Source organism: Ornithodoros turicata, chromosome 7 (assembly GCF_037126465.1).
Source record: "Ornithodoros turicata isolate Travis chromosome 7, ASM3712646v1, whole genome shotgun sequence".
NCBI lineage: Eukaryota > Metazoa > Arthropoda > Arachnida > Ixodida > Argasidae > Ornithodoros > Ornithodoros turicata.
The window spans coordinates 49,477,568-49,503,053 of record NC_088207.1 but is presented as its reverse complement, the minus strand read 5'-3'; the positions used below and the strand labels follow the sequence as shown (position 1 = coordinate 49,503,053).

The 25,486-nt window shown below is 46.9% G+C and overlaps 2 protein-coding genes and 2 long non-coding RNA genes across 5 annotated transcripts; 2 read left to right on the top strand and 2 right to left on the bottom strand.

Moving 5' to 3' along the window:
* Positions 1-147: 147 nt before the first annotated feature.
* On the top strand, positions 148-4,482 carry LOC135401415 (26S proteasome regulatory subunit 4). The gene is made up of 10 exons (XM_064633819.1): positions 148-186; positions 1,259-1,324; positions 1,411-1,507; positions 1,606-1,730; positions 2,171-2,485; positions 2,553-2,738; positions 2,830-2,930; positions 2,993-3,089; positions 3,764-3,973; positions 4,300-4,482. Exons 1-10 carry the CDS (start codon positions 184-186, stop codon positions 4,432-4,434), a joined length of 1,335 nt encoding a protein of 444 aa, XP_064489889.1. The 5' UTR covers positions 148-183; the 3' UTR covers positions 4,435-4,482.
* Positions 4,483-6,945: 2,463 nt separating this feature from the next.
* LOC135400009 (mediator of DNA damage checkpoint protein 1-like) lies at positions 6,946-14,908 on the bottom strand. Of its 2 annotated transcripts, none has more exons than XM_064631747.1 (8): positions 14,230-14,908; positions 13,057-13,177; positions 12,778-12,969; positions 9,904-11,162; positions 9,328-9,700; positions 9,101-9,262; positions 8,619-8,804; positions 6,946-7,239 (listed from the first exon to the last, which is right to left on the bottom strand). In XM_064631747.1, exons 1-8 carry the CDS (start codon positions 14,868-14,870, stop codon positions 7,120-7,122), a joined length of 3,054 nt encoding a protein of 1,017 aa, XP_064487817.1. In that variant the 5' UTR covers positions 14,871-14,908; the 3' UTR covers positions 6,946-7,119. The 2 variants fall into 2 exon arrangements, with proteins under 2 accessions (XP_064487817.1, XP_064487816.1); XM_064631746.1 differs by having other exon boundaries at positions 12,778-12,972; positions 14,230-14,907.
* Positions 14,909-18,674: 3,766 nt separating this feature from the next.
* On the top strand, positions 18,675-22,507 carry LOC135400008 (uncharacterized). The gene is made up of 3 exons (XR_010424492.1): positions 18,675-19,318; positions 21,486-21,582; positions 22,225-22,507. It is a non-coding gene; the product is annotated as an uncharacterized LOC135400008 (long non-coding RNA).
* Positions 22,508-23,274: 767 nt separating this feature from the next.
* Positions 23,275-24,620, bottom strand: LOC135400007 (uncharacterized). Its single transcript, XR_010424491.1, has 2 exons — positions 24,526-24,620; positions 23,275-24,441 (listed from the first exon to the last, which is right to left on the bottom strand). It is a non-coding gene; the product is annotated as an uncharacterized LOC135400007 (long non-coding RNA).
* Positions 24,621-25,486: the final 866 nt, after the last annotated feature.

The following is a 25,486-nucleotide window of genomic DNA, read 5'->3' as shown; positions in this document are numbered from 1 at the left end:
CAAGCAAGCTACAATATTTTATGAATTTACCATACATTTATTGTGTAAAACTGGCCTCTAAATCTCTTTCGTGTTGCTTCAGATGCAGTACATTTTGCAAGATAACAACTCGTACTGGGTGGCGCGTAGACAAATTCTAGGACGTAACGAACGATAGCGACATTAGTAATCTGCTGAGAAGAAATGGTATGTCATGATAGAGTTTTGTTACAAATTTCTGTTTTATTTAACACATGGATATGCTTGAATGGTCAAGTCAGTTTACAAGCTCTCTTTAAGTGTGTCAAAATAGAATAACAAAGAACCTATCGCTCACAATGCCTTTCGGCATACTCCGGACCATGGATACTGAGCATTCACAACGCAAGTTCATTTGCTTGGACGCCGGTGTGGCCCTGTAAGGAAGGAACAAACAATATCCGCAATGTATTGATACTACAGAACGTAAAACTGAACGTTTGACGTGTTTATTGCTCAACCGCACGGTGCTCTACTTCTGAGATGATTGTTTCGTTTGGTTGAGCACGACTGTCTTGTTTGTAAAATTCTTGCATAGAATTGTGGAGAATATGCAGTGCTTTCAGCGTGTTCACCGGAGCTGTACTGGAACTAATTCATCACTGCCAGACTAGAGCTATGTCGTCCTTCGGGCAGCATTGCCAATGATTGTTTACGGGCCTTGTGTGACGCTGCAGATTGTCAGGACTAACTTGTAGAAAGGTCACCGCCCTACAAACACTTTGTGGACTATCAAGGAACTATATCTGTTTGCCGTTATCGCAAAAAAAAAGAACAAAAACCTCTAGCGTTCCACGGAGTTTGATACCGTCATGTTTTTCTTTCCATTATTCATTTGGTATTGCGCTACTACTGAGCAACAAATGTCAAAGCTTTTCTCTACATAGGTCTTTCAGGGGATGAACCTCTTTAGTTATTTTAATATCAATCACTTGTGAGAGCAATTACACATAAAGTGCATACTGTGTACATGTTTACACAACAAAATAGTCACAGTGGCAAGTAAACATAGAACAAACACAGCACTGAAATCTCCCAATGCCCTCACGTTGCCTTGGTTCAATTTCTACACTTCTTTTGTGTGTATTGCATGTAATCACAGAAAAATGTGGTTGTTTAAGCTGTGCCCTGCACCCTAGCTTCACCACCCAATTTCAGTTTGCAGTATTGTGCAGAAATATACCTTTCTAAGGACACGATACCCTGTAACTGACTCTCCCTGCACCTCTCTCTCCACAAGGGTCAAAATCACTCTCAAGGCGGGAGTGGCAGCGGAGGCACCGGCGGCGACAAAAAGGACGACAAGGTAAATTTATTAACGAGCAAACAATTAAAGAGCAAACACAAATCCCATGTTTCCATCCATCGTTGATCAACACTCGTGTCTTGAAGGACAAGAAGAGGAAGTATGAGCCACCGATTCCTACACGTGTTGGAAAGAGGAAGAGAAGGACAAAGGGACCAGAAGCAGCAAGCAAGCTACCTTTAGGTATTTCACTATTTTGCCAAGTTGTGGCTCAGTCTCCTGTGGTTGGATTCGTGTGTGCAGACTCTTAAGACACCACGCCTTGTTTCAACCTCACGCAGTGACTCCTCATACCCGATGCCGCCTCAAGCTTCTGAAACAAGAGCGTATAAAAGATTACCTGTTGATGGAGGAGGAGTTTTTACGGAACCAAGAGAGGCTCAAGCCCCAGGAAGAGAAACACGAAGTATACGCCCTTTTCATTTCATACCGTGTTCCGTCGTGATGTATGAGAGTGAAAGTGGAAGCTGTTGTCAGGTTGTAGTGGTAGTCAAGGCAGATCACAAATCAGGCAGTAGTAGTTAGGGACTATAAGGAACACTATGGAAATGCTGAATATATGGTGTTGCATTTGTTGTGCTTGAAGTTCTGTACTGCATGCCACTGATTTCTGCCGTCGGACAGCTTTAAAGTGCGAATTGTTCCTTCATAAATCTGTTTCAACGTGAGCGATAAATTTGTTAGAGTTCTGGGATATTGGGAACAAATTTTTGTCGAGTCATCTCAGAGCAGTGCTAGAATGCAGCTTTTGGAGCCAGACACATTCTGCTCTCGCTTAGCATGGTTTAACCATGGGTGAAATAGTGGAACTAGGGTTTGACGTGTTTCTTCAATGTTGCTACCTAGGAAGAACGCTCAAAGGTTGATGACCTGCGGGGCACACCAATGTCCGTGGGCAATCTGGAGGAGATCATTGACGACAACCATGCCATCGTGTCCACGTCGGTAGGAAGCGAGCACTACGTCAGCATGCTGTCCTTCGTGGACAAGGACCAGCTGGAGCCTGGCTGCTCGGTGCTCCTAAACCACAAAGTCCATGCCGTGGTCGGGGTGCTCTCGGACGATACTGATCCAATGGTCACCGTCATGAAACTAGAGAAGGCACCGCAGGAAACCTACGCTGACATTGGTGGCCTCGACCAGCAGATTCAAGAAATCAAGGTTGGCCTTGTTATTCCCGTTAAATAGTTGGATAACAAATGCTTTTTTGCGATAATGACACTTTCAGGAGTCAGTCGAGCTCCCTTTGACCCATCCAGAATACTACGAGGAGATGGGAATCCGCCCTCCCAAGGGTGTGATTCTGTACGGGCCACCGGGCACAGGAAAGACTCTCCTGGCCAAAGCCGTCGCCAACCAGACGTCCGCCACATTTCTCAGGGTGGTGGGATCGGAACTCATACAGAAGTACTTGGTAAGAAAAGTTCAGGAAGCCATAAGGGTGTCTGCAGGAGACATAATACCCTATGTATTGGCTCATCGTGCTGTCTTGTTTGTACAAAAAGGGCGACGGACCCAAGCTCGTACGGGAGCTGTTCCGCGTAGCCGAGGAACATGCACCTTCCATTGTGTTCATCGATGAAATCGATGCTGTTGGAACAAAGAGGTAAGGTTGCCAATGTAAGATGGCACATTAAGACCCTATTTTTCACTCATGGCCAACATTAGGTACGACTCAAACTCTGGCGGCGAGCGTGAAATCCAAAGGACCATGTTGGAGCTCCTCAACCAACTTGACGGATTTGACTCTCGGGGCGATGTGAAGGTCGGTGTCGTCGTAGCTTGTCGCGTCCGTTTTTCCTCCCATTTTTCTTTCGTTCTGCCACAATACATAATTTATTAAATGTAATATTAAAATTTATTAATTAAATTAAATTTTAATGAATTTTTAATTGAATTTAAATTTCATTAATTTATTTATTAAAATTATTATGTGGCTGACTGCATGTTTTGTGTCTGTTGCTCCATTGCAAGCTTTGCATGTAACATAATGAATAGGGCGTGAAATTCTTTGCGTTTTACCTGGTTCTTCCCCGAATTTGCATCCCGAATTGAAGGTTGCCTCTTTAGGGTGAAACCCGATTTTTACCCGGCAAATTGTCCTCACTGAGACGTCTGTAGGAACAAACTAACTTGTTTGACAGCAAATTCAGTTTACATCATCGTTTGTACCAAACCAGTACAGCTTGAGTAGCTGAGCCCGACTTCTCCTCGACCCTAGCATAATGGAAGTTTTTCTACCAGAATTTGCACAAATTTAGAGCACATGCTTATTTGCCCGAGTTTTATTACCCCTTGAATTTAGAAAAAAATATTTCCCGAAAACTTCAGGCTCCGATAATGAACAACACTAGACAACCCGAGTTGGTTCTCACTAGACGAGTGTCTCAAAATGGAGGTAGAAAAGTTCGCTACATATGTTTGCCGTGAATGTTTCAGGTCGTCATGGCAACGAACCGGATAGAAACACTGGATCCGGCGCTGATCCGACCCGGGCGCATCGACCGCAAGATCGAGTTCCCCCTCCCAGATGAGCGCACCAAGAGGCGCATCTTTCAGATCCACACTGCTCGTATGACCCTCGCTCTAGACGTCTGTTGTGACGATCTTGTCATGGCTAAGGATGACCTCTCGGGTGCAGACATCAAGGTAAGGAGGACATGAATGCCTTGCCTAGGCATTGAACCTGTGGAGGATACGGTGTTCCTCTGCATGGATCCTCCTCGGTCTGTGGACTGCCATGTTGTCTATCTTATGACCTTTTCTATCATTCCTGTATATATTCCTATGTACCTCTCTAAATTGGTAGGACATGTATAGTAATTTCTAATTAATGAGGATTCTGCATAAAAGGAAAGAGACTCATGAACACCTGCTACCAGTATATTTGGAAGTGTTTTTATTTGCACGATGAGCAGGTAGAGCAATCGCAATACTACACCCTTTTTTTATATATATTGCTTCCTCTCTTACAGGCAATCTGCACAGAAGCAGGGCTCATGGCTTTACGTGAGCGTCGCATGAAAGTCACAAACGACGACTTCAAGAAATCGAAAGAGAATGTGCTTTACCGTAAGAAGGAGGGTATGCCGGAAGGTCTTTATCTGTAGTGCTTGTTTCTGAAGTCTTGGTATAACATTAAATTTTGTCCAAAAACATTTGCGCACGACGGTGCGTCGCCAAAAATTGCAATATGTGGTTTCTCAGCACCTACAGGAAGCCCGATATAATGGTATGGTATAGTGGTATGGTATAACGGTATGGTATAATAATAATGGTATATGGTATATTATTCAGGGATGATGTATCCATCAATCCTCCCCCTTTCCTCATTTGTGACAGCTCTGACCTTATTGGTTGGGCTCAGATTAAGGGGAAACTTGTTGTCGACGTAGACATTGCTTCACGTTCTGCTCCCATTTTATGGTCGTATCTCTTCTGCACACAAACTGCTCCTAGCTGCACTTAGTAGGTAGAGCCAAAACAGGTATAAATCAAAAACATCAAGCCTCATATTTTTTTGTGCAGAAAGAGTCTCTCTGTGCAAGTATTGGGGATTTAAAATGGATGTTGACATACAATGTTGGGTTTCGATATCTTAGTCGGTCGTGCCATTCTGTAAGTTGGCTTTGCATAACAACTTGGTTCATAAGAGGGAGCATGCTTTACAGAACACAGTGTTGCTAGGCTAGATGTATACAGTATCTGGTGTGTACGAAATAATGCGGAGCAAATAACATCAAGACTGTACCTTGTTTGGCACTGTGTGTAAAATGATGTTAGGTTTGCATGAAAGCTTATGTGGTATGGTTGCGTTAGGTGAGAATAGATTTAAGGCAGTCGAAGAGACTGAGTCTGGTGCTAGGTTTTATTGCCTTTGCCAGACAAAAAGGGCCATAGGCCATGGCGTAATGTTCTTGTAAAAGCGAGCTCACGCTGTGTGAGGTCGCGATGAAGTGCTGGCGGAGCTGTCGTCGTTATCATCGTCGTCATCATCGCCTGTGACCTTCTGCTACGGTGTCCCCCTCTAGAGACGCTCTAGAGGAGCTGTGACGCTCGCTTGTGGTGGGTAGAGCTGAGGTGGACTGCACCGCTATATAGGCGGTTGGTATCGAGATAGGAGGCTAAGGATGGCGCTCCCATGAATGCTGGTGTGAACCTGTAGACGCTAGCCGTTTCCTCCCGATGTCCTCCGTCGATGGACATGCAGAATATTTTCGAGGACCGATGGAGGAGGAGGAGGAGTTGCGAACCAGATTGGGGGAGGAGGACTTCTTGAGGAGCCACCATGCGCAGGAAGACGTTGGTCGCAGTGGTGAGGTCTGGGTAGTTTTGATGCCATGGTGTGAGAGGCGATATCTCACACCATGGCATCAAAACTCTCCTCTTGTTCTCCTTCCGCGATGGAAGGAGGAGAACGAGAGGTCTAGGTACGCCGGTGATCGATCGCCAGGTTGCTGATATTGCCACGTATCATCTTTGAAGCGACCAGACGGAACAGCAACAACAGGCAACGAGGCGTCGAACGATGGGCTGAAATCCACGACACGCCGCGCTGATTGGCAAGCGATCCTTCTGGAAGCATGTGCTCCTTCGCTCACATGAATCTCAAGGACGGGCCGACGACCTTGGAGAGGCTTCTGTATTTTCTTCTCTCCACGGACGCGCGCTTTCTACAATGTTCGCCGCTGTGCATAAAAGCTTGTGAGTTCCCAGTCGGAGCATTATTCCTTTAGTTTAGTTCTGTCCAAGAGCTACCGCTCTTGTACTAGCCAGCTAAGCAGCTGAATAAAGTATTCGCCGTCTCATCTGTTTTCATCCGTGACAATATGTATCCTCGAATCGTGGGCGTACCGAGATGGGGGCAACTGAACCCCACGGTCTGTCTGTCTCTAGTCCCTGAATCAGCTTTGGAGGTGACGATCTCAGCTGGTCAGTCTACGACTTCACTGGATTATCCTGGTTTGCGGCTACAGGACATACGTCCGCCACCGATCTCCACTGTTACTTCTTGGCCACTACCCACAGGCATTGCAACGCACGCATTAAAGAGCAGTGCGCCTCCTCTGACCCGCGGCATGCTTTATACGCTATGCATGGCGAGTAGATTACATAGATTGCTACAGATGCTACGGTACTGCGGATGCAAGTACTATCATCTTCGGGTCTTGCGACCTGAAGCCAGCTCCTCCTCGTTATCTAGTCAGCCATACGCTCCGCCCAACTCAAGCCCCGCACGGTGTTGCGGCTCCCGACACCCCTGTTGGCACCCCTGTAGGCACTCCTATACAGTTTGTTTGCTAGGAAGGATACACATTGCTTTCTAACCTCCACTGTAGGGGGCCATGCAGTTACAAAGCACTGCACATGTTCTATGGCTACAGAGTGGATTGATTGCAGCTCTTCATTGATTGCGTCTTCATGGACTAGGTTCACGATAGACATCCCTATATACATGTAAAGAGAACAAACTTACCTCGCAATGTATTTAGCAGCACACGACCCTTGCAGTGTCCTTTAGGAGCATGCGCCAAACTCGACGTGCAAAATTTCAATTGGTATTTAGCATATGTCATTTGCTGCACCATTCACCATTTGCACACAAAACAGGTCAGTTTGGTTTAAAATATGTACAACATACTTATTTTATTTAGATTTGTCATCCATGCAATGAATTGAACAACCAGTTCTCGTAGCTTACGACAGACGCATACGTAGACAGACGTAAGCCTTGTTGCGATTTACTATGCAAGGAGTAGCGCAACATGTATGATCGCAGACCATCTTGTACTAGGTCACGTTATTGTTTCCTTGGGAGGTTGATCTCCTGCTTGAGGTCTCTTCTTGCAGCACTTAACATGGAGCTGGCATATGGAGAAGAAGTTGCAACCTTCTTCCACCCTCCATTCCGATTCCTACACATTCGAGAGAGAGAGAATTGCTTCCAAGGCTTACATCACGGCTTGCTTCAACCACAAAGACAATACCACGTGCCACGCACAAGATTGCTCTGCCACCTGTCCGAATTTGACCCGAACAGTTTGGAAATTGCAAAAGGCTCGCGTTCGGTGTCCGGGTGAAGGTATAATCCGGACATCAAATGTACGGAAATTCGCAAATTCAGTGTAAAAAAACTTACGAGAGAGTTTTTCGTTTGCGTCATTGTCGCCAAAGATTGAACAACAACTAAAATACTGTGGGGAACCTCTCATCTATTACAACCCTCCGTACCCAGCGCTCAGCATTCAAGTCTCAAGGATTTGATACGGTCCCTCACAACCCACTTCGTCCAAGCCAAGACGGTATGCAGACGTTTCGGTACAGGACCTTTTGGTACACGGACGTCGATATAGGTACATGTACCGAGATGTCCGTACCACAATGTCCTGTAAGCCATCCAAGACACGGCGAAACAATGGAATGAGGCGTGGCAGGGTCCAACAGTAGCAGCTCCCCATACAATTCATACAGCACTGGGACTGGGCACCATAGAAATTAAATCGATAGGACCAATAAAAATGCGACGTTTTGCATTCAATCCGGCCAATCAGGTGGCTTCCTCATTGTCTCGCCTTTCGGCGTGCCCTGGCTACCATCGACTTATACCGGTCTTCCGCCTGACCCCATAAACTAAAGCTGATTTTGGTTAAAGCTATTTTTTTATTATTATTATATAAGCATTTGTATTTGGCCAACTATTGGTCACTATTGCGTTGGAGAGCTTCACGCGAGTTGAGGGGATTGTATTTTATCGCCAGCAGGCGACAATCGCCGCTGCCTCCCCCACCCCCCCCTCAAACTCGGTTTGGGTATTTGTATTTGCCGTAGGAAAAGGTGGCAACCCTAGTTGCGGAGAATGTGTGTCACAATCTGCCTAGAACAGTATGTCTGAAAGCGCCCGCGGAAAACCCACAAAGAAGAAAAGCTGGAGCAGAATTTGGTCAGCCTCTCATAGCTGCTTCCTCATCTATACCCTACACTCTTAGAAATGAACTTCACCACATAGCACGCTCCTAGCCAACCATCATCCCGAATGACAACGTTCTCGCCCCTGATTTGTTGAAAACGGGAGGAGGAGCCTATTTTGTGCCGTGCATAATGAGCACAAAATTGGCTCCTCCTCCCGTTTTCAACAAATCAGGGGCGAGAACGTTGTCATTCGGGATGATGGTTGGCTAGGAGCGTGCTATGTGGCGAAGTTCATTTTTTAAGAGTGTACACTTGGCACCAGTCGGATATCTATTGAGCACGACCCGCGGTACCCTTTCTTGAGGAGACACCTAGTGGTACATACATCGCCTTCACCCTCGTGGGCCAACTCGAAGTGCTCTCCATACTTCGTCAGGAAGGTGACGTCTGTCACATTGCCCTCGCTGTAGGAACGGAACAGACGAGGCGGTTCTGGTCGAAGGAGCCGGAACATGACTCGCAGCTTTGTGCGGATCACGTACTCCTTGCGCAGAATGAACGGCTGGTATATCTACAAGCCAGAGAGATGTAAATGATGCAAGCCTGACTGTAATGCATTGTGATATCCTGACATCCAGATACTCCCGTTTGCAATGTAGTGGAGCAGCGTAGACTGTAGCGTAACCAGAGCAAGCAACGAATGGAAGAGCGCCCCTGGACCGGCTGTGTCACTGTTCTGATGCGCATAACGTTACCCAAGCTTGGCATTATTCCGGTGTACCGCAAACGGTCAAAAGTGGCGCGCTTCCCTCAGTTCTTCGCTCTGGAAGTCACTCAGATTTTTTTTTGCTTCATAATTCTGATTACCGAGTCGTCGGTCTTTAGCACTTGTCGACTGCGCAGGAATTCAGGCGATATCATCAGGTCTTCATCGCAGAGGTTGGGCAAAGATATTGTTCGCGTCGGCTGAAAACGGCGAGCGGCAGGTGCAATCGGCGGCAGCATGGTTCGGGAAGATGGCCTCTCAAACTGAAAGGCGATGCAAATTCACTCATCCGTGAGCATTATACTTTAGGAAACTGCACTTTGCGTACCAGGAATCCAACGCCACCGTCCGAAGGTATCGCAAACGGGGGCTTGCGATCTGCATGGCGGCTGTCGTCTTGGTCCAGGACAGGTGAAAGGGTAGGCCTTCTTGACCCTCTGTATCCTGATCGGGACACGGATGACGTGCGAGTTGTCAAATCAATGCTGCCCATGTGCCTGCGCAGTGCCGATGACTCCTGTGCCGTTAGCGGTAACGCTCCGCCGTGCGTTTCCTGAACCTCTGTTGGCGATTCCTTTATCGCCTTGCGGTCTTTCTGTCGCGATTGGGGCGCTTGGGGCGCTGTCACGGGGACGGGAGCGGGAACCACGGGCAACTGTTCTTTGGCTAGCTGCCGTGACAGTCGTCGTCGTCCCTCGGACCTGTTGGACGGTTCAGTGGGAAACAGAAATAAAGATATTCTCGCGTGAGACCATAGCTGAATAAAAGAGCACACGGAACATACAACGAGCTGGTGCTGCCGTCCGTTTACGTTTTGTGTGCTCTGTTGTTCGAGTACGTGGTATATCCCACCAACTTGCCGTTGTTTTCACACTTATTATATGACTGCGATGTCAGGACTCACTTCAGTACTGCAGGAGGAGGAGGAGGCTTGCGTTCCTCTTCTGGAACCCGACGATCCAGCTGAGTTTCACCAGGTGCTCCAGCGTGCACCTCACCAGGAGACAGCGGACTAAGCGTCTCGTAGTCTCTGCGCTTTTTCAGTGTCTTGTGCACCGGCGCTGCTGGAGCACTGGGTTCCACTGACCTCTCTTCTTCCTCTAGTGTGGTGGACGGCTTGTGGCCGGTAACAGATGTCACGTCTTCAGTTCTTCGATCGACTGTGGACTCTACTCTACTCCTGATGGTTAACGATGACTTTCTAGGGGGTGGCCCCTCAGCTCGTTGCTCAGCAGATGGTTTTCGCGAGCTCAGTGTTGGTACCTCGCTTGCGGTCACCTCACTAGCCTCTGCCATTGATGTAGGAATCGTGCGAGGTTCGGGGAGCTTTGGCAGTTGAGGTCGTGTCATACCTTCTCTGGTGGCATCGCGGCTCTCTTGTGACGTCGGGAAAGTTGATTTCTTCTCGCGTAGTGACTTAGTATGTTCTGGGCCTTTTTTAATAGTGTGGGGACTTTCAATGACAACTGGACAAATGGGCCCTTTCTCTCGAAGCTCTGGGGCTTTCTGATACGGAACTTCGCCTTCAGTCAAGGATTTACGAATTTGACCAAGTGACGGAATATGTGGCTTGTGTGGCTGAGGAACTTCAGATGGCATTATAGGCTTCTTGGCACTGTCACGACTGGCAGCTTCGGCAGCTGGTGCAGAAGTCACCGGTTTTCTCTTCGGCTCCCTCGAAATTTGCTGTAATGACCCTTCTTCACGGACGCGTTCGCGACCTTCGGCTTCCCCTTTCTCCGATTTCGTAGGCACACCGGGCGGCTCTGCAGCAGCTATATCACGGACTGACGAAGGAACGTGAAGCTTCTCCTGTGCCTTGGAAAATTTTATCGGTGACTTCAGCCGCTTCGAACTACTTTCCCTGCTTATAGCTCCCTGTCGAGGGGCTACCAGTTTTTCATCCGATTTGACAGCTTCCTTGGACGCTTTACCCGCTCTGGTACCGTCTATAATCCTTATTATGGTAGGAGACGTTGGTCTTTTCTCAGGGGATTTGTGCACTTGCGGTATCGATTTGTCGGAAGCAATTATTATGCAGAATGGCTTTTTCGGTTTCTTCGTCCGTGGCGCACACACCGAGGCGAATGGTGTAGGAATGGTAGGGGGCGCACGCAGTGACGTGACAGATTTGACTATGCTGGGAGGATATAACGTTCCTAGCTGCAAAGAAGAAGAAAAGGAAATAGAAAAACAGCTGTTTTTTTTTATGCTACAGAACACGCACAAAAGCTGTCTATCGACTAATTAAGCGAGGCAGACGCACTAGACGTCGCTGATAGTGTGGCCGTATAGGGCATGTAACTTATGAAACACTTATGAAAGAACTTAAAGGAGCACTGAGTTGACGCCCAACTTTTTTCTTTTTGGCTGGGCGTGTTCAGAGCCGTTTATGAGGGGAGTTTGGCCATTCTTTGACCTTTTGCCGCATGGAGATGGGTAGCAGCTGTGACGTCAGAGCCGTCATCGCTCCGCCCACTTGACCGGTATGAAAAGCGAGCCGCGTTGGGGTGATTTCAATGTTGTGCCTCTGCTCCAAAATAACGGAATGGTATATTTCAAGGCGGTAGCTCTGATCCAAAATGACGCCATGGCACTGGCCCTGGCGCCGCCCATAGTGTGACTTCAAATGACGTGCTTTGGGACAGGCTCCTCCCAATGGCCAAACTCTCCTAATAAACGGCTCTGGGCGTGTCCTGCATCGTGACGTAGGGTGATCCACTGGCACGTGACCCGTGACGTACACCGGCATGGCTCAAGCGGCACGTGAGCAGGGAAGAAAGAAACAGTGAAGGCACGGGGAGTCTGCGCAGCTCTCCTTTGAATGTTTTTGTAGTTTCGATTGTGCATTGACAGTACACCCCACAGGGAAAAATGTTTTGCGTGTTGACTTCTCATGGGGGGGGGGGGGGGGGCAGCTTGACTGATGACACAGGGTTGCGAGCTGCTTTAAATGTCTCATCATTCCGCCTTTCACGTAGATCTGTCAACTTGGACCGCCGAAAAAAAAAAAGTTAGGACTGCCCTACAATGCTGCAGCAATTCTTACAACTTTTCCTCGCTATTTTCTTGCTATTCACGACGTGCAGAGATCAGGACCAGAGCTTGTTTTCTTTTTTTTTTTCTTTTGACGTAGGCCTTGCATGTTTCGTTTTGATCTCACTGCGATATCAAGATTTATGTCCTATCCGACGATGTCCTCTGTCTGACTATATCCGACTATGTCCTATCAGACTAAATGTTGTGTATTCAGAATCCTACTACATTTATGCCATTATTGCGTTTCTCGCACGTATGCTCCCAAAGTATTTCTCTGTGGGACGCTGAAGTATAAAAAAATTAATTTCTAATTTTGAGAAGTGTGACGTCAGTGGATGGTCAGTGTGCCACGAGCCTGTCAACATTGCTTCTCGATGGTCGATTTCCATCGCACCACCACAGCTGCTAGCAGGCCTTCAAACCGGGACAGAGAGCTGCAGTCCGAAAGGTGCGCGAACTGTTAGGAGACAAACCAGAGCCGTCACGTGACGTCAGGTGACGTCATCTACTCTCGTAGAATCCAAAACTATAATGTTTTGCGTTTTCTTTCGAAAATTCGTGGATTCGCGTTGTCTTAACTCTCAGCATTTACGTTTTTCGGGCTGTCTTTGAGCGAGGTTGATCGTAAAATAAATAAAATGAAATAAATATTTTCCAGTGCGTAGTGGAACTACACTCTACCCTACATAAACAAGCAGCTGATATATGGCAAACGAAACGTTGACAACAATTGACGAACCAAAAAATCCACGCCGACGTCTGAAGGCAGTGATTCCTGAGATTCGCATTCGCCGTCCTTAGCTTTCTGGCCTGTTCCTGCGCGCGAACGAGCCGGTTCCGCTGCTACAAGGTCAATGGCGCCCATCTGCCTTCGCAAAATCAACCTGCGTCTGGGTCGAGTTGGAGATCCCTTTACACTGGCCTTATGCTGCTGCTGGGACATGGAAAACGAAAGGAACACGTAAGGGGGTGGCTGGGGGAAGGAACCTGTATACATTTCCTCGGCTACGCTGCATACCGGAGGAGCAGTTGGGATAGTCTGTGCGCCTTCACGATCTTGTCCCGTCAGTGAGGGCATGGGTACTGGTGCCGCGAGCAGAGTTTCCAGCGTTCCTGCTGGTGACACTTGGATATCTTCCCTGTGGCAACGAGAGAAACAAGTGCGTCCATGTCCTCATCGTCGAATACATCTCATCAGAGTACATCTTGTTTTTTAATCACCAAGATGATGATCATCAATCTCACCATCTTGGTGGAGGTGAGGGATTCCTCCTCTGGCTCAAGTAACCTGGAACTGAGGGACCTGCATGACCTGATCTCTAGCTCCGACACCCAAGTTATACATCACCCCCGTCAGGAACCGTCTAAGGTCTATGGCCAGTCACACCCTGCAGTACACCGTGAGGAAGGGTGCTTCTCTATATTGATTGTCTATGGATAGGGAGTGACGTTTTCGGGTTAAATGCCTTTCTCAGATTCGGGGGGTAAAAATCGGCTATTTTTAAGTCTGTAATTCGGGGAGAAATCGGGCGATAATTGTGTCTTCGGGTGTTTCTGTTTCTCCTCGTGTCTACTAAGTCCTTTCCTAATCTCTCCTTTTTTTTCTTTTTTTTTTGCGGGATCGTGACCTTCGAGCGGTAACCCCGAAGGCATAGACAGTGTTGACACACGTGGGTGTATTGCTGGGAAAGTAAGTGACCCATTCTTACATGTGTTACATGTGGCGACCTTTGTTCGTCTTCAGTGGAAACGTCACTTGAGGATTTCATAGTGACTGGAATTCGGGGAGAAATCGGGTTTAACCCGAATAGGTCGGAGCTCAGTTCGGGGGGGAATAACCGGGCGAAATCAGGTTTAACCCGAAAAAGTCACTCCCTATCTATGGACTAGCGTACTCGTAAAAAACAAACAAAAAAAAAACAAAAAAAAACTGGCTCCCGACTCTTGATGTACTCGTATTCTTGAAAACCTGATTCACAGTCAAGATTCCTATACACGACAAAAGAAACTGTATGGTATCATATCTATGAAATGTAATTGTCTTGCTCCCTCAACTTCACTTCAACGAAAAGCCGCAGCGTCAGATTTCGCCTTAACAAATGTTCAGGACCGGGTTCAGCTTCGTTGTGATGTCTTCTTAAAGAACTATTCACGAGTAAAATACAACTGGCAAAGTATAACCATATCTTACTTGATCCTGTCCCGAGACCGTGATTTCACCCCCGATGGGCGGCGGTCAACTTGCGCTCTCGTAATATGTGCTCCAAGTCTTTCAGACTCAATAGTCTCAACAGAGTGGGTTTTCTTGCGGCCCAGACGATGTCCATGGTGCTTTTTGTGCTCGTGGGCTGCCCTTGCGGACAGTTCAAACAGCGTCGCGTCCCTCTGACATTGCGCCGGTTTCGTGCGTACCTTCAGTCTTCCTACACGGCGTCGGCTGTCGCCTTCCACTTCGTCCCTCATTTTGTTTTTCTTAGAACTGCCCGGACGCGATCCGGTACCTCCACTCTGTGGATTAGGCAGTGATGTTGCTACCTCTGCAACCGGTAGGTCTTCCTCGTTGGATGGAGGTAATAGTTGCGGTCCTGGAGGAAGGAAAGACCTCCCTGATGGGTCCGGGATTGCTGTAGGGAAATGAGAAGATTGGACATTCATCTTGCTAGGTCGATCCCGGGTCAACTTTGAACTGCGACCACTTCGTGGAACATCCAATGCGCAGTATGCACGCGCTATGTAGGGTATCACGAGGGATTCAATGTGCTGCATGCATAAGCAGCGCGTATCGTGTGGTATGTTCATTTGAAAGACGATATCCCGGTACAGCCGGTACATTTTTCTGTGAAGTTCGGCAAAGGACGCATGTTTCCACCCGAGCAACATGCCGCCACTATGCCGCCACGCCGGCAGAAAGACTGTTCGGCAGTAAAACGACAAGAAAAAAAAAAATGCTGCGACGGTCGCTCGAAGCGATATAAGTCAGATTCTAACAAAAGTAATAGGGATAGTTAAAAAAAAAAAAACTCTATTGGGATAACTTATTTAAACAAGGACTAGGATGAAGTTACAAATACAAAGGACAAACAGTAGTAGTAGACGTTATTTTGCGCCTGTGCCTGCACCACAATGTTCTCCTTTACGATAATCCTGCGCCCCGTTTTTGGGACGTCCTGTTTTTTTTCATTTTTTTTTCAACCTTTTCTTCCTTAATGAGTGGACATACAGGGAAGAAACAATGGCTTTGACTTATCTCCTTTGGTGTATCAAGGCCAGAGGGGGAGGAAGCAGAAAAGGAAGAAGGAAGGCTTAATGCACTTCCACTAGTACTTCCCACTCCCGCCATCCCGCTCGAGGAGCAACAACAACAACAACAACTTCCACTACTTCCCCTATGGTACTTCCACTCTCGGTTAAATCCACGTGCAAGCCTAGACAACCTAGACCACCAAAACCTAGAAGAAGAAGCCACGATCCTGCCAATACTACCAATACTGCCGATGTCTCTGTCTCACGGTCATCTTTTGCTTGGACGCAGAAGAAGGACCACTATGGTAATCTTTTAGCCCGCCATAGGAGCGCTCCATAAGGGCAATTTCCTTTGTGGCAGAAGAAGAAGAAGGAGCGCTAGGACGTCCACGTGGAATCAGCGAGCGCTTTACCCTTTCTGTTGGTGCTGGGGAAGTGCAAGATCCCACGACACAACAAATAACTCGCAATGAAAGAAGGCACCGGAATGTGAGAGGCTTCTTTCGATTCTTGTGGTTGTGCATGATTATCGTGCGTGTGACTTTGTTATCGAGATTTGCATAGGTTAGGCTCTGTAAATGAGAACAGTCGAAGTAGAACACTGGGAATGCACATCCAGCCCATGTTGCTGGTACAGCGTTCGCACATCGAAAGCTGCACACGGTCAGCCGTTGCGAGCTCTGCTCAATTCCGCATTGTAGACAGCGTCTCATCGACCACGCAGTGCAGGTCGTTCTCGAACATCCGGTGCCTTTGTGCCCAAGGAAAGTGCGCTTTGCCTGGGCATTCCAACAACGGCGGCATGCGTGGAAGGCTTCCGTTGCTTATGGTGCGCAGTAGCAGAAGGCACCAGGACACGTAAGGTCCAAACTGCTCGTCCGTATAGTGCACGAAGGAATATCAGGCAGCGAAAAAACGTTTATTCTTTCGTGACGTATAATTCCGTCACGATGATATTACACACTGTGGTCATGTTCACACGTCTATGGACTGCATAAAAGTAGCCCGCCATAATAAAAGTAATGGTGGCCAGAGAACCATTGGCGCACGCTTTCGCTACGGCCTTGGGACCGGAAGTTCTTCTGTGCCACCGTTAGAGGCGGTTTCAACACAAACAAAAAGTCGCATCACATGGCGTGTCTGGGCTTTAGTTGGAACATGCCACACAGCCCACATGAAGCTTATTACATGTGTAATAACCCGTATCGTTGGTAACGAGCGACGGCACAGTGGTCTTCATGTGGACTAATTTTGCCCACCTCACAGAAATCTCGGCACAAGGCTCGTCCCTCGCGGGAGACGGCTTGTCTAAGCAACTTGTACCCTGCCACCAAGTTGCTGGCGTCGTCGGCTGGGATTGAACCCACAACCGTGGTATCAGTAGGCGGACACGCTACCAAATGATTCGCCGAGGCAGTTACTACACATCTATTATACCTTTACATGTCCATTACATATCTGTTACATGCAATCGTGAAACGTATTTATTGCACACACTCCTATTACATTATGAGTTGGAAACAACCAGATACATTGAACATAGACGACGACATGAACAAACAAGTTCTCAGACACATCCACGTTTACTTTACAAAACCTACGTTCCTTTGTTACATGTCTGATGGATTCCGATATTTTCGTTGACATGGTTTTAGTGCACGAAAGTTTCACTTCGTCTTTTTACCTTTGGATATTCTTCAGTTACCTGTTGGCTTTGTCGTAACAACAACCTCTCTTGTAGCTAAGCTGAACCAAGACATCCCAGGAGGCGTGGAGGATGGGGCTGTATGTCTCCCAAACCGCGGCTTAAGCGTGAGGTGGTATGATGACGACCTCTTTATATCCATAACGTCGTTACAGTTCTTTTGGTACTGAACTTAACTGGGGCGACTGTCTGGGAGTACATTCTTGCCGTCATGGCCCGCAGCATACATGCTTTCTCCTTGCTGTGGAAGAATGGTTGATATTCTGGATCATGGTCCCCGTAGAAACCTCGTGGGTGCCTCAGGATGGTGAGCTGACAGGCAAACGTCACTAAGATATTGCGTGTGTGTCCCAAACCGCGACTTAAGCGTGAGGTGGTATGATGACGACCTCTCTATATCCATAACGTCGTTGCGTTTCTTTTGGTACTGAACTTAGCTGGGGCGACTGTCAGGGTACATTCTTGCCGTCATAACCCGCAGCACACATGCTTTCTCCTTGCTGTGGAAGAATGATTGATATTCTAGATTATGGTACCTGTAGAAATCTCGTGGGTGCTTCAGGATGGTGAGCTGACAGGCAAACGTCACTAAGATATTGCGTGTGTCCCAAACCGCGACTTAAGCGTGAGGTGGTATGATGACGACCTCTTTATATCCATAACGTCGTTGCGTTTCTTTTGGTACTGAACTTAGCTGGGGCGACTGTCTGGGTACATTCTTGCCGTCATGACCCGCAGCACACATGCTTTCTTACTGCTGTGGAAGAGTGATTGATATTCTGGATCATGGTCCCTGTAGAAGTCTGGTGGCTACGTCTGGTGGGTGCCTCAGGATGGTGAACTGGTTGCAAACGTCACTAAGATACTTATTGTATAATACAACTTCTGCAAAGTGGATACGTGGAGAGGAAAGATGTACAGAAAGTACACTGAATGTCTGTAGAACAGCCATATTGTTTTGTGTAACGGATTTGGCATTCTTGGCAACAGTTAAGATTGATTTGAAGTGGTAAAGCGTGTATGGCAAATAGCATAATGCCTGTAGTGCGTTCTCGAACTTTCCGTGGGATATTATTACTACAGATATTGACGTTATATTCACCAGCTTTACGCCAAAATATGTAGATGCAGATTCTTGTAACGCTTGTATACCTGCGCAGTTGATGCGCTGCCGCTTCCTCTCAGTCGTGTGAAAAACAGGTGGTGATCCTCTTTGTTCGAGGTCAGCAAAGTAGACATTGAACATCATACGACAACACTAGCACCTGTTCATTGAGGCGTTATTATACAAGACGATCATGACATGGTAGTTGGAAAGTATACTTTGGGCTGAAGCGGCGATGGGGGACATCGTATTTTCGATTTAGCTCTTAATATCCTTCCCATAGCGCAGCACTGATGGGCAAAGTACCTCAAAATTGTAATTGAAGTAAAGTACCTAGCACCTGTTTTACTTTAAGTACAGTACAAAGTATCATACTACAAATGTACGCTGGACGTTTTGACACTAGTGATAAAACGTGAGGTAATTATCGTAGTGCCTCGCGTACAAGGCGAGAGACACCGTACCTTTCTGGAACCTAGTTCTGCGAGTAGGTGACCTGTGTTCAGTAAACTCACGAGTTTTCAATAACACGCTATTGTTGGTGTGCAGGAGCTGCAGGGTCACGCCGTTAGAGGACCGCACCGGTTATGCACGCCAGTTTGTAACTCAAACGGAAGTTGGGTAAGGTGAGGACAGATTCAGATGAAATCGGCACGTCGACAGCGAAGCCGCTGTCCATAAAATTCAATCGCAAATAATTCGTTACGAATTTAATTCAGCTATTTTACGGAAGCTCTGAAGATCATAAGAAAGCGCGCAACAACACTTCTTTTAGCTTTCGTTTTGGATCCGGAAATGGTAGTTCCTGCAGTACTTTCCCGTCATTTCGAGCTATCGTCGCTCTGCCGTTCCAATACCAACCTCTCCCTGTGCGCATGTCAAGGCTAACAAATGTTGAGCTATAACAGGGGATCGCATGTCTGACCTCCAGGTTCTGCATGGATGAGTTTCCGTCTTCTGTTTGCCTTATACGAACAGGGGTTTCCCAGACGAAAGCTAAATCTGCGTTAAGCGCAACTGATCCCCGACAGAGTGGTGCGGGGACATTCTATTGTTAATGCACAGTTCCGCTACGATGTTATTTCATAATAGCTTTGTGACAGAAAAGAAAACAAGGAGCATGAGAGAGACGGAATGTCCATAGCGCCACTGGACCGTCCAATTCTCCCTATATAATGCGGTATGCGCATACCCGTCTGCATACCCGTCGCAGCGCTCCCCGTAAAGGTGAGGTTCTTTCTTTGGAAGCTCACATGTAGTGATGGGCGATACTACCGAAACATTCGATACTATCGATAGTTTTTGACTATTGATTGTCCAACTATCGAGTGAACCGGGATTTCGAGAGTATCGCGATAGTTTTTTTCGGACTATCGACGTATATCGACGTTCATCGTGACGCGTCGGTGGTGTACTTTACCAACCTTCAGGTCGCTTAATCCAATCCAATCCAGTTCAGCACCTGCCCTGCCTGCAAAGCATCAATACTTTATTCACTCCGAATTGAAATTTTAGCTTGTTTCGGTTTGAAAGCGAATCTTTCTGCGAAATTTGCGTTTCGCTCATGCACAGTACCAATAGTTTGTTCACTCAAAATTTAAAATTAAAATATCTATTTGAAATATGAAATATCGGCTATAAAGTTGGCATTTCTGAACTGTGACAGACTGCTCTGAATAATATTAACCGTACGCATAGCGCATAACAATCCACGAAATCTTTTTCTGCGTTTTCTGCTTTATTGGTTTTTGGCAATTGGTTTTCCGGAACACCTCCTCTGTTTTATATAATCGTTTTTTTTTTCATGCTAACGGAGCGAAAACTATTTGATTAGATTGATAATACAACTGGGAGCAGTGACTTCTACATTTGTGCAGCAAGCGGGCTTTGCGTGTGTCCAGCTTGCTATCGATAGCTGAAACTATCGATAGTTCTGAACAAAACTATCGATAGTCAAATAAGTAGTCATCTCAACCATCGATAGTACTATCGATTGTGTTTGCATGACTATCGCCCATCACTATACTCACAGGAGAGGGCTATGCCTGTGTTCAACCTAAGAGCGGCACGAAATGTAGTCCGTCAATTATACAGCAGCGCCACCGCACTACTTGTCACGACGTATGCGGGTAGCTATTGCAGCCAATGGAAACAGGCGTAGGGCAGGGCTTAAACGTGACGTTCTTAGGTCGGTATATGGCTAGTTCGCAAACCGTAGTCTGTTATGCCGTGTGTTATTTTAGTTGCACTGGGTGTCAAAGAAGACATTCGAAAGTTGCATTGAAAAATAAGAATATGTGCCCTGTCTACATCTATACACACGAAAAATTAGGCCATATATATGAGTAGTGTTGGGAATCCGGGGTCACTTTAGCAATTCCGGAAGTTTCGCGATTTTTCCCGACTAATCCCTGAATCCCGTGATTCATGTAAAACCGAAGCAGCACGTTTGCACAGTCTTCGCGCAACTCTGATGATTGCTGTGTGCGTCTCCTCGGCGTTAGTGATTAGTTTTTAATATGCGACGTTTTTATCCAAAAACTGATAAGGCCCGTTTTATACTCTCCTCAAACCAAAGGCTTGTTTTTATTCGCAGTTCTCGCCCAGAGACTTATTTCACGCTGTCACCGAATATCAAACAAAGACTCGACTTCCAAAACTGAATCACTGAATATGACAACTTGCCGAGCTACAGGAAGTGAACGCCCCTGGCTGCTTAATGTTGAGGAAAAAGGCGGTACCCCTCAAACGATTAAAGGAACGCACGGATCTCCGGCGCGTGTGTCACTGGTGTCAACCAAGGAAGCCTGCTTACAGGCACACCGCAAGGGATGAAATAAGATGCGTGCGCTCGTAGACGGCTTGAGAGGCAGCTAAGGAGAAAGTATTGTTACTCAAAAGGGGGCATTCAAGGAACGGTATTGTCATTCACTGTTCTGCATCACGACTGCGCCAACAATAGGTTTGCGGTATTAACCGCAAATTCCGAAATCCCGGGATTTTTTCGAAAAAAGAAAAAGATCCCAAGCAGCACAATGTACCGAAAGTCGAGTGCAATAGGGGTGGACGGTATGTGTCTTATCAATGTTCTTTAGTTTCAGGAGTCTGTTCAAGGCCTTCCACCCACCCGTCCACCCCTATTGCACTCGACATTCAGTACATTGTGCTGCTTGGGATATTCGATTTCAGGACGTGAAGAACAGGCGGGATTTGAGATATCCCGGATACCAAACACTAATTATGACATGTCCGACTTGAAGTCACGCTCAGTTTTCTCCCCTATACCATTTCTTTACATACCATTTCTTTTCTCCCCTTTACCCTTTCTCTATACCATTTTCCTTCCTCGCACATACGTGCACAGTAGTAATGCATGAAGAATTTAATCGCATAGATACGTCAGTCGACGATGGCACCACGGCTAGGAATCTGGTCTCTCTGTGCTTGCCTCTTGTTGGTGTTCTTGGCCTCGCATTGTGCTGATGCCCAGTGTAAGTATAGCATGTCGAGCCATTACTGGTACACAAAATTAAAAGTTCTCGTTTAACACATTAGCGAGTTTCATTACATCGGAAGGTGTTCACGCTAACGGTTCCGGAAGCATGATAGGCCACCACGTACCAGCTATTACCAGCTGTTAAAGAACCCTCAGGTGGGCAAAATTAATCCACAGACCCTACCACTGTGGCGTTGCTCGTGATTGCAGTTGTCTCGTGACGTAAAGCCCCGAATTATTATCTTTCAATTTACGACACGCATCTGATGGTCCTGCTGTGGCTGTCGGCGATACATAGATGTGACGTCGCCGAAAGAGCGAAGAAGAGAAAAGCTGACTCATTGAAAATGTATGGCAGCAGGACCAGATGCGGGACGTTTTTGAAAGAGTGCAGAGGCCTTCTGTTATCTAGAAGGTGTTGCGTCCGTACACTGTTTCCAAGTGCCACAAATATTAATAGGAGGCAAATGTGATCATCGCCCCAAAACAGAAAAGACTTAAGGCAATAAGGCTTATGTTTTCGGAACCGTTGTCGTTAAACGCTTCCCATCTAAGTACTCAAAGTCGCTATAGTGGTGCTTCCTTGTGGTTGTCACGCGAATTGAAAGACGACGTTTTTTGTTTATCCCGTGGCTAGTTGGGTTTCGAGGAAGATTCTGTGGTCCTGGGGCTGTCTATTCAAACTGTGGTTCTGCGTGTCCTCGCGTCTGCGGAAGACCACCTCCGAGGTTCTGTACTTTCCAGTGTGTCCCAGGCTGTGTCTGCCGTCCCGGATTTATCCTGGACCCTTACCGCTCCCGATGCATTCCTCAATTCTACTGTCGACCGTTCTACGGTTGATCAGAGGGATCGATGACATGGCCACGCATTCCCCACAGCAGAGAACTGTACGTTAGAGGGAAATAAAAACACCGTTCTGATTTGAGCATGTCATGGCTTCGTAAGCACATCCTCTCTACGCCAGTTTACCTCTCCGGACTAAAGTAGACAAAGTATCCAACCGAAGGCCGGATGCACGAAAGGAGTGGGGGCGTACAAAGAAGAAAAAGGAAGAAAAGAAACGTGGTATCACATGTGAAAGACCCTGTGGTATCTTCTGTATATCTCTTTCCGGCTAAGAAATCTGCACAAAAGCATACCTTGTCGGAAACACCGCAGTCGGATGTTCCTCAGGGCGCTCTGCAATGAACGAAATTGAGATCCAATATCCAGTGTCCCTTATTTTTCTTACTATACAGTGGACGATTAAAGGAATACGAAAGCCGATACGCTACACATTTTTTTCGTATACCTTGATGCATGAAAAACGCCCATATTATCCCAATACATAATCGTTATAGAACATGTTCACCGAAAAAGACTTTGTATTGAGATGTCAGCTCATAAAAGCAGACCAAATTCCCATTAGTAAGCCTGATCAAACAACTTTGGACCAACCAAAATCCACAGCCAATCCGCCCTGTTTGTAAGCCAATAGTTTTCCGAGCTATAGATATCCATACGACGAACCTAGCACGCAGTCTTTATCGACAGCAAGACTTGTCTTAGGCCCAGCTTTTACTATTTTTTTCCTCCCCGATGACTTTTCTGATCAAGTTTTCGCCGTGCCTATAAGCAATATTTTGTTTAAGCCCATAGGTAAGCCTTACGAGGAGGGGGTATATACCAAGACAAAGCAAAAGGGAAATTTCTCGATATATATTTATTTCGCAACCAACAATGGAAAGCAACACCATACATAAAACCTTGAGCTTGAGGAAGACAAGACCAACGCGACACGAAGGCTTGTATGATGAATCTTCACCAGTTAACCGCCATTCTTTCAGGAATGAAGAGCACACGACGGGATTCAATGGTTCCTGTGTCCTCACCATAGGGGTCAGCGCCTGCAGATAGAAGCGAAGAATTAGCAAATATCACTACAAAACACGACAATATACTTCACGAGGTTCTTGGATCGACTTGGGTGAAGGACTGTGGTACAGTAGATGAGCGACCTTCTGGAAGGCAAAGTGGGCATTCAAAATGTACCTGCCTCAACCAGTAAGCTAGTGCATGTTTGCGTACCGGGGGACTGATTAACAAGAAAGCCGAAATAAGGAACCAAGCATTTATTGCAATAATCAAGTGCAATACATACTTATGCAACGAAATGACAAAGCAAGAATATCAACTGGGGGTGGTCGCAGTGTCACTGCCTCAAGTGTAAGCTAGTGAATGTTTGCGTCAAGGGGATAGCAAGGAAATGGACATACGACGAAGTACACACTTTATTTTCAAAAGGAACATTCATAACGAGAAAGTAAAACGTGCGAAGAAAACGTAGAAACGCCACGACGAATCACACGCCTAACACCGCGACCGTAAGCTAACCCTAACGACGATGGAATTGGAATCGAAGGTGGATACAGAAGTTCGTGCTTACCTTTGCCGTAACACCCATTTGGCTTACGAACTGAAACGCGGAGTTCCTCTTCAGTTGACGCAAGAAAAAGCATTCCGTTCGTCAGAGCGCAACTGCGTCAGCATCCACATGGAGACCGTTGCTCTGTGACGAACGAAATGTGGGCCCAGTTAAGCCTAACTTAAAGCTACTCGAAGACAAAGGCGCGTAGCTCCTCTTGAAGCTTGCCATCTTCATCTGTCTAGCTTAGCTACAGCGAAACAACTTTTACGTCCCGCTGACACTCCCTTAACTGAGCCCCGTTGTTGCAGAGCCGAACGGGAAAGCCCAGACGGTCACTGCTAGAGAAAAGCATACGCTCACCATTCGAAGGCTTCGTCTACCAGGCCATGAATGTTGAAGAACAAAAATCCGCCTTTATCGTCATTGCTGAAATATCTTCAATGTAGCCTGAAAGAAATAGGAAAACACGTACGGTCAGGATAGGAAGAGGAGATAATGCCGGTAGGCCCCACAAGGGAGGGGCTTACTCACCGCTCGTCTCGAACCATGGAAGCTGTTCACCAAGCCACACGACCAAGAAAGACTGGTGGCGTCCAGACTGTGCGAGTTGCTTTTAAAGAAATGGTGGCGCTGTAGGTGCGAACGATAATTTTTAATAGAAAGAAAAATGCGAAAACAATTTTGTGGCATGCCTTTATCGCAGCGATAGTCTGTCGCCTAGTTATCAAAATAAGTGAGTAACCGCATTACTGGTTCGGTAGCCAGATATTTAGGAATGATACTAGAAAAGTATGCGAGGATGAGTGGCCATGGACGGGAGGCGACATGGGACGTTCGAGCGTTGCCACTGGAGCGAGATGATTTGCGGCAAAAACCGTGCACTAAAAGTGGTTAATTTCACGGCTCGCGAATTCTGATTTAGGAATATCTTGTGGGGCCTTAATTGTTTTCGCGGTACGTGTTCTTCGCTGCTGTTCCACCACACGGAGCTCTTTTGAAAGCACGAACGTTGAGGAGATTCTTCAGTGGTGTCCTCAGCATCTTCGGTAGCGATTTGAGTTCTTGCCACAATCAGCAACTCTCGTCGTGCGTAAAACAATTCAAAATCTACTTGGGGCGCCACTGAAGAATTCGTTCGTGCAAGCAAGCCCTGACCTTCGCGGTAACACGACGAGTCCCACACGTGCAGGCTGGCTCATGTAGCGAGACTGCGACATTGGGGTCGGGTCCGTGAAAAAAGGCAAAAGGCATCTCTGCTGCCAACGTACAAGGACAGAATATTGAACATGGGCAACAAAAGTGATAAGTGTACCTGGAACTGCGATGTTCAGCACTTAAACATGTTGTCATGTGTGTTAACAGCAACCGACGCTTTGAACCCGTGAGTTTTATTTGTTGCAAATTTGACGCCGGTGTTTTCCTATCATATAGGCGTACCGATGTTTCGTACACCAGCGGCATATCCGATATTGTGGATACAGAATTCGTTCCT

What these genes read in the sequence shown, in the direction of transcription:
- LOC135401415 (XM_064633819.1), top strand. An exon ending in AGCAAGCAAGCTACCTTTAG is followed by an intron (nt 1,508 to 1,605) that starts GTATTTCACTAT and finishes AACCTCACGCAG; the next exon opens with TGACTCCTCATACCCGATGC. An exon ending in GATGCTGTTGGAACAAAGAG is followed by an intron (nt 2,931 to 2,992) that starts GTAAGGTTGCCA and finishes GGCCAACATTAG; the next exon opens with GTACGACTCAAACTCTGGCG.
- LOC135400009 (XM_064631746.1), bottom strand. Translation starts at nt 14,870, where the DNA reads ATGTACCGGCTGTACCGGGATATCGTCTTTCAAATGAACATACCACAC. An exon ending in ACGGTGGCGTTGGATTCCTG is followed by an intron (nt 9,263 to 9,327) that starts GTACGCAAAGTG and finishes ATCGCCTTTCAG; the next exon opens with TTTGAGAGGCCATCTTCCCG. An exon ending in TGCTAAAGACCGACGACTCG is followed by an intron (nt 8,805 to 9,100) that starts GTAATCAGAATT and finishes TCTGGCTTGTAG; the next exon opens with ATATACCAGCCGTTCATTCT.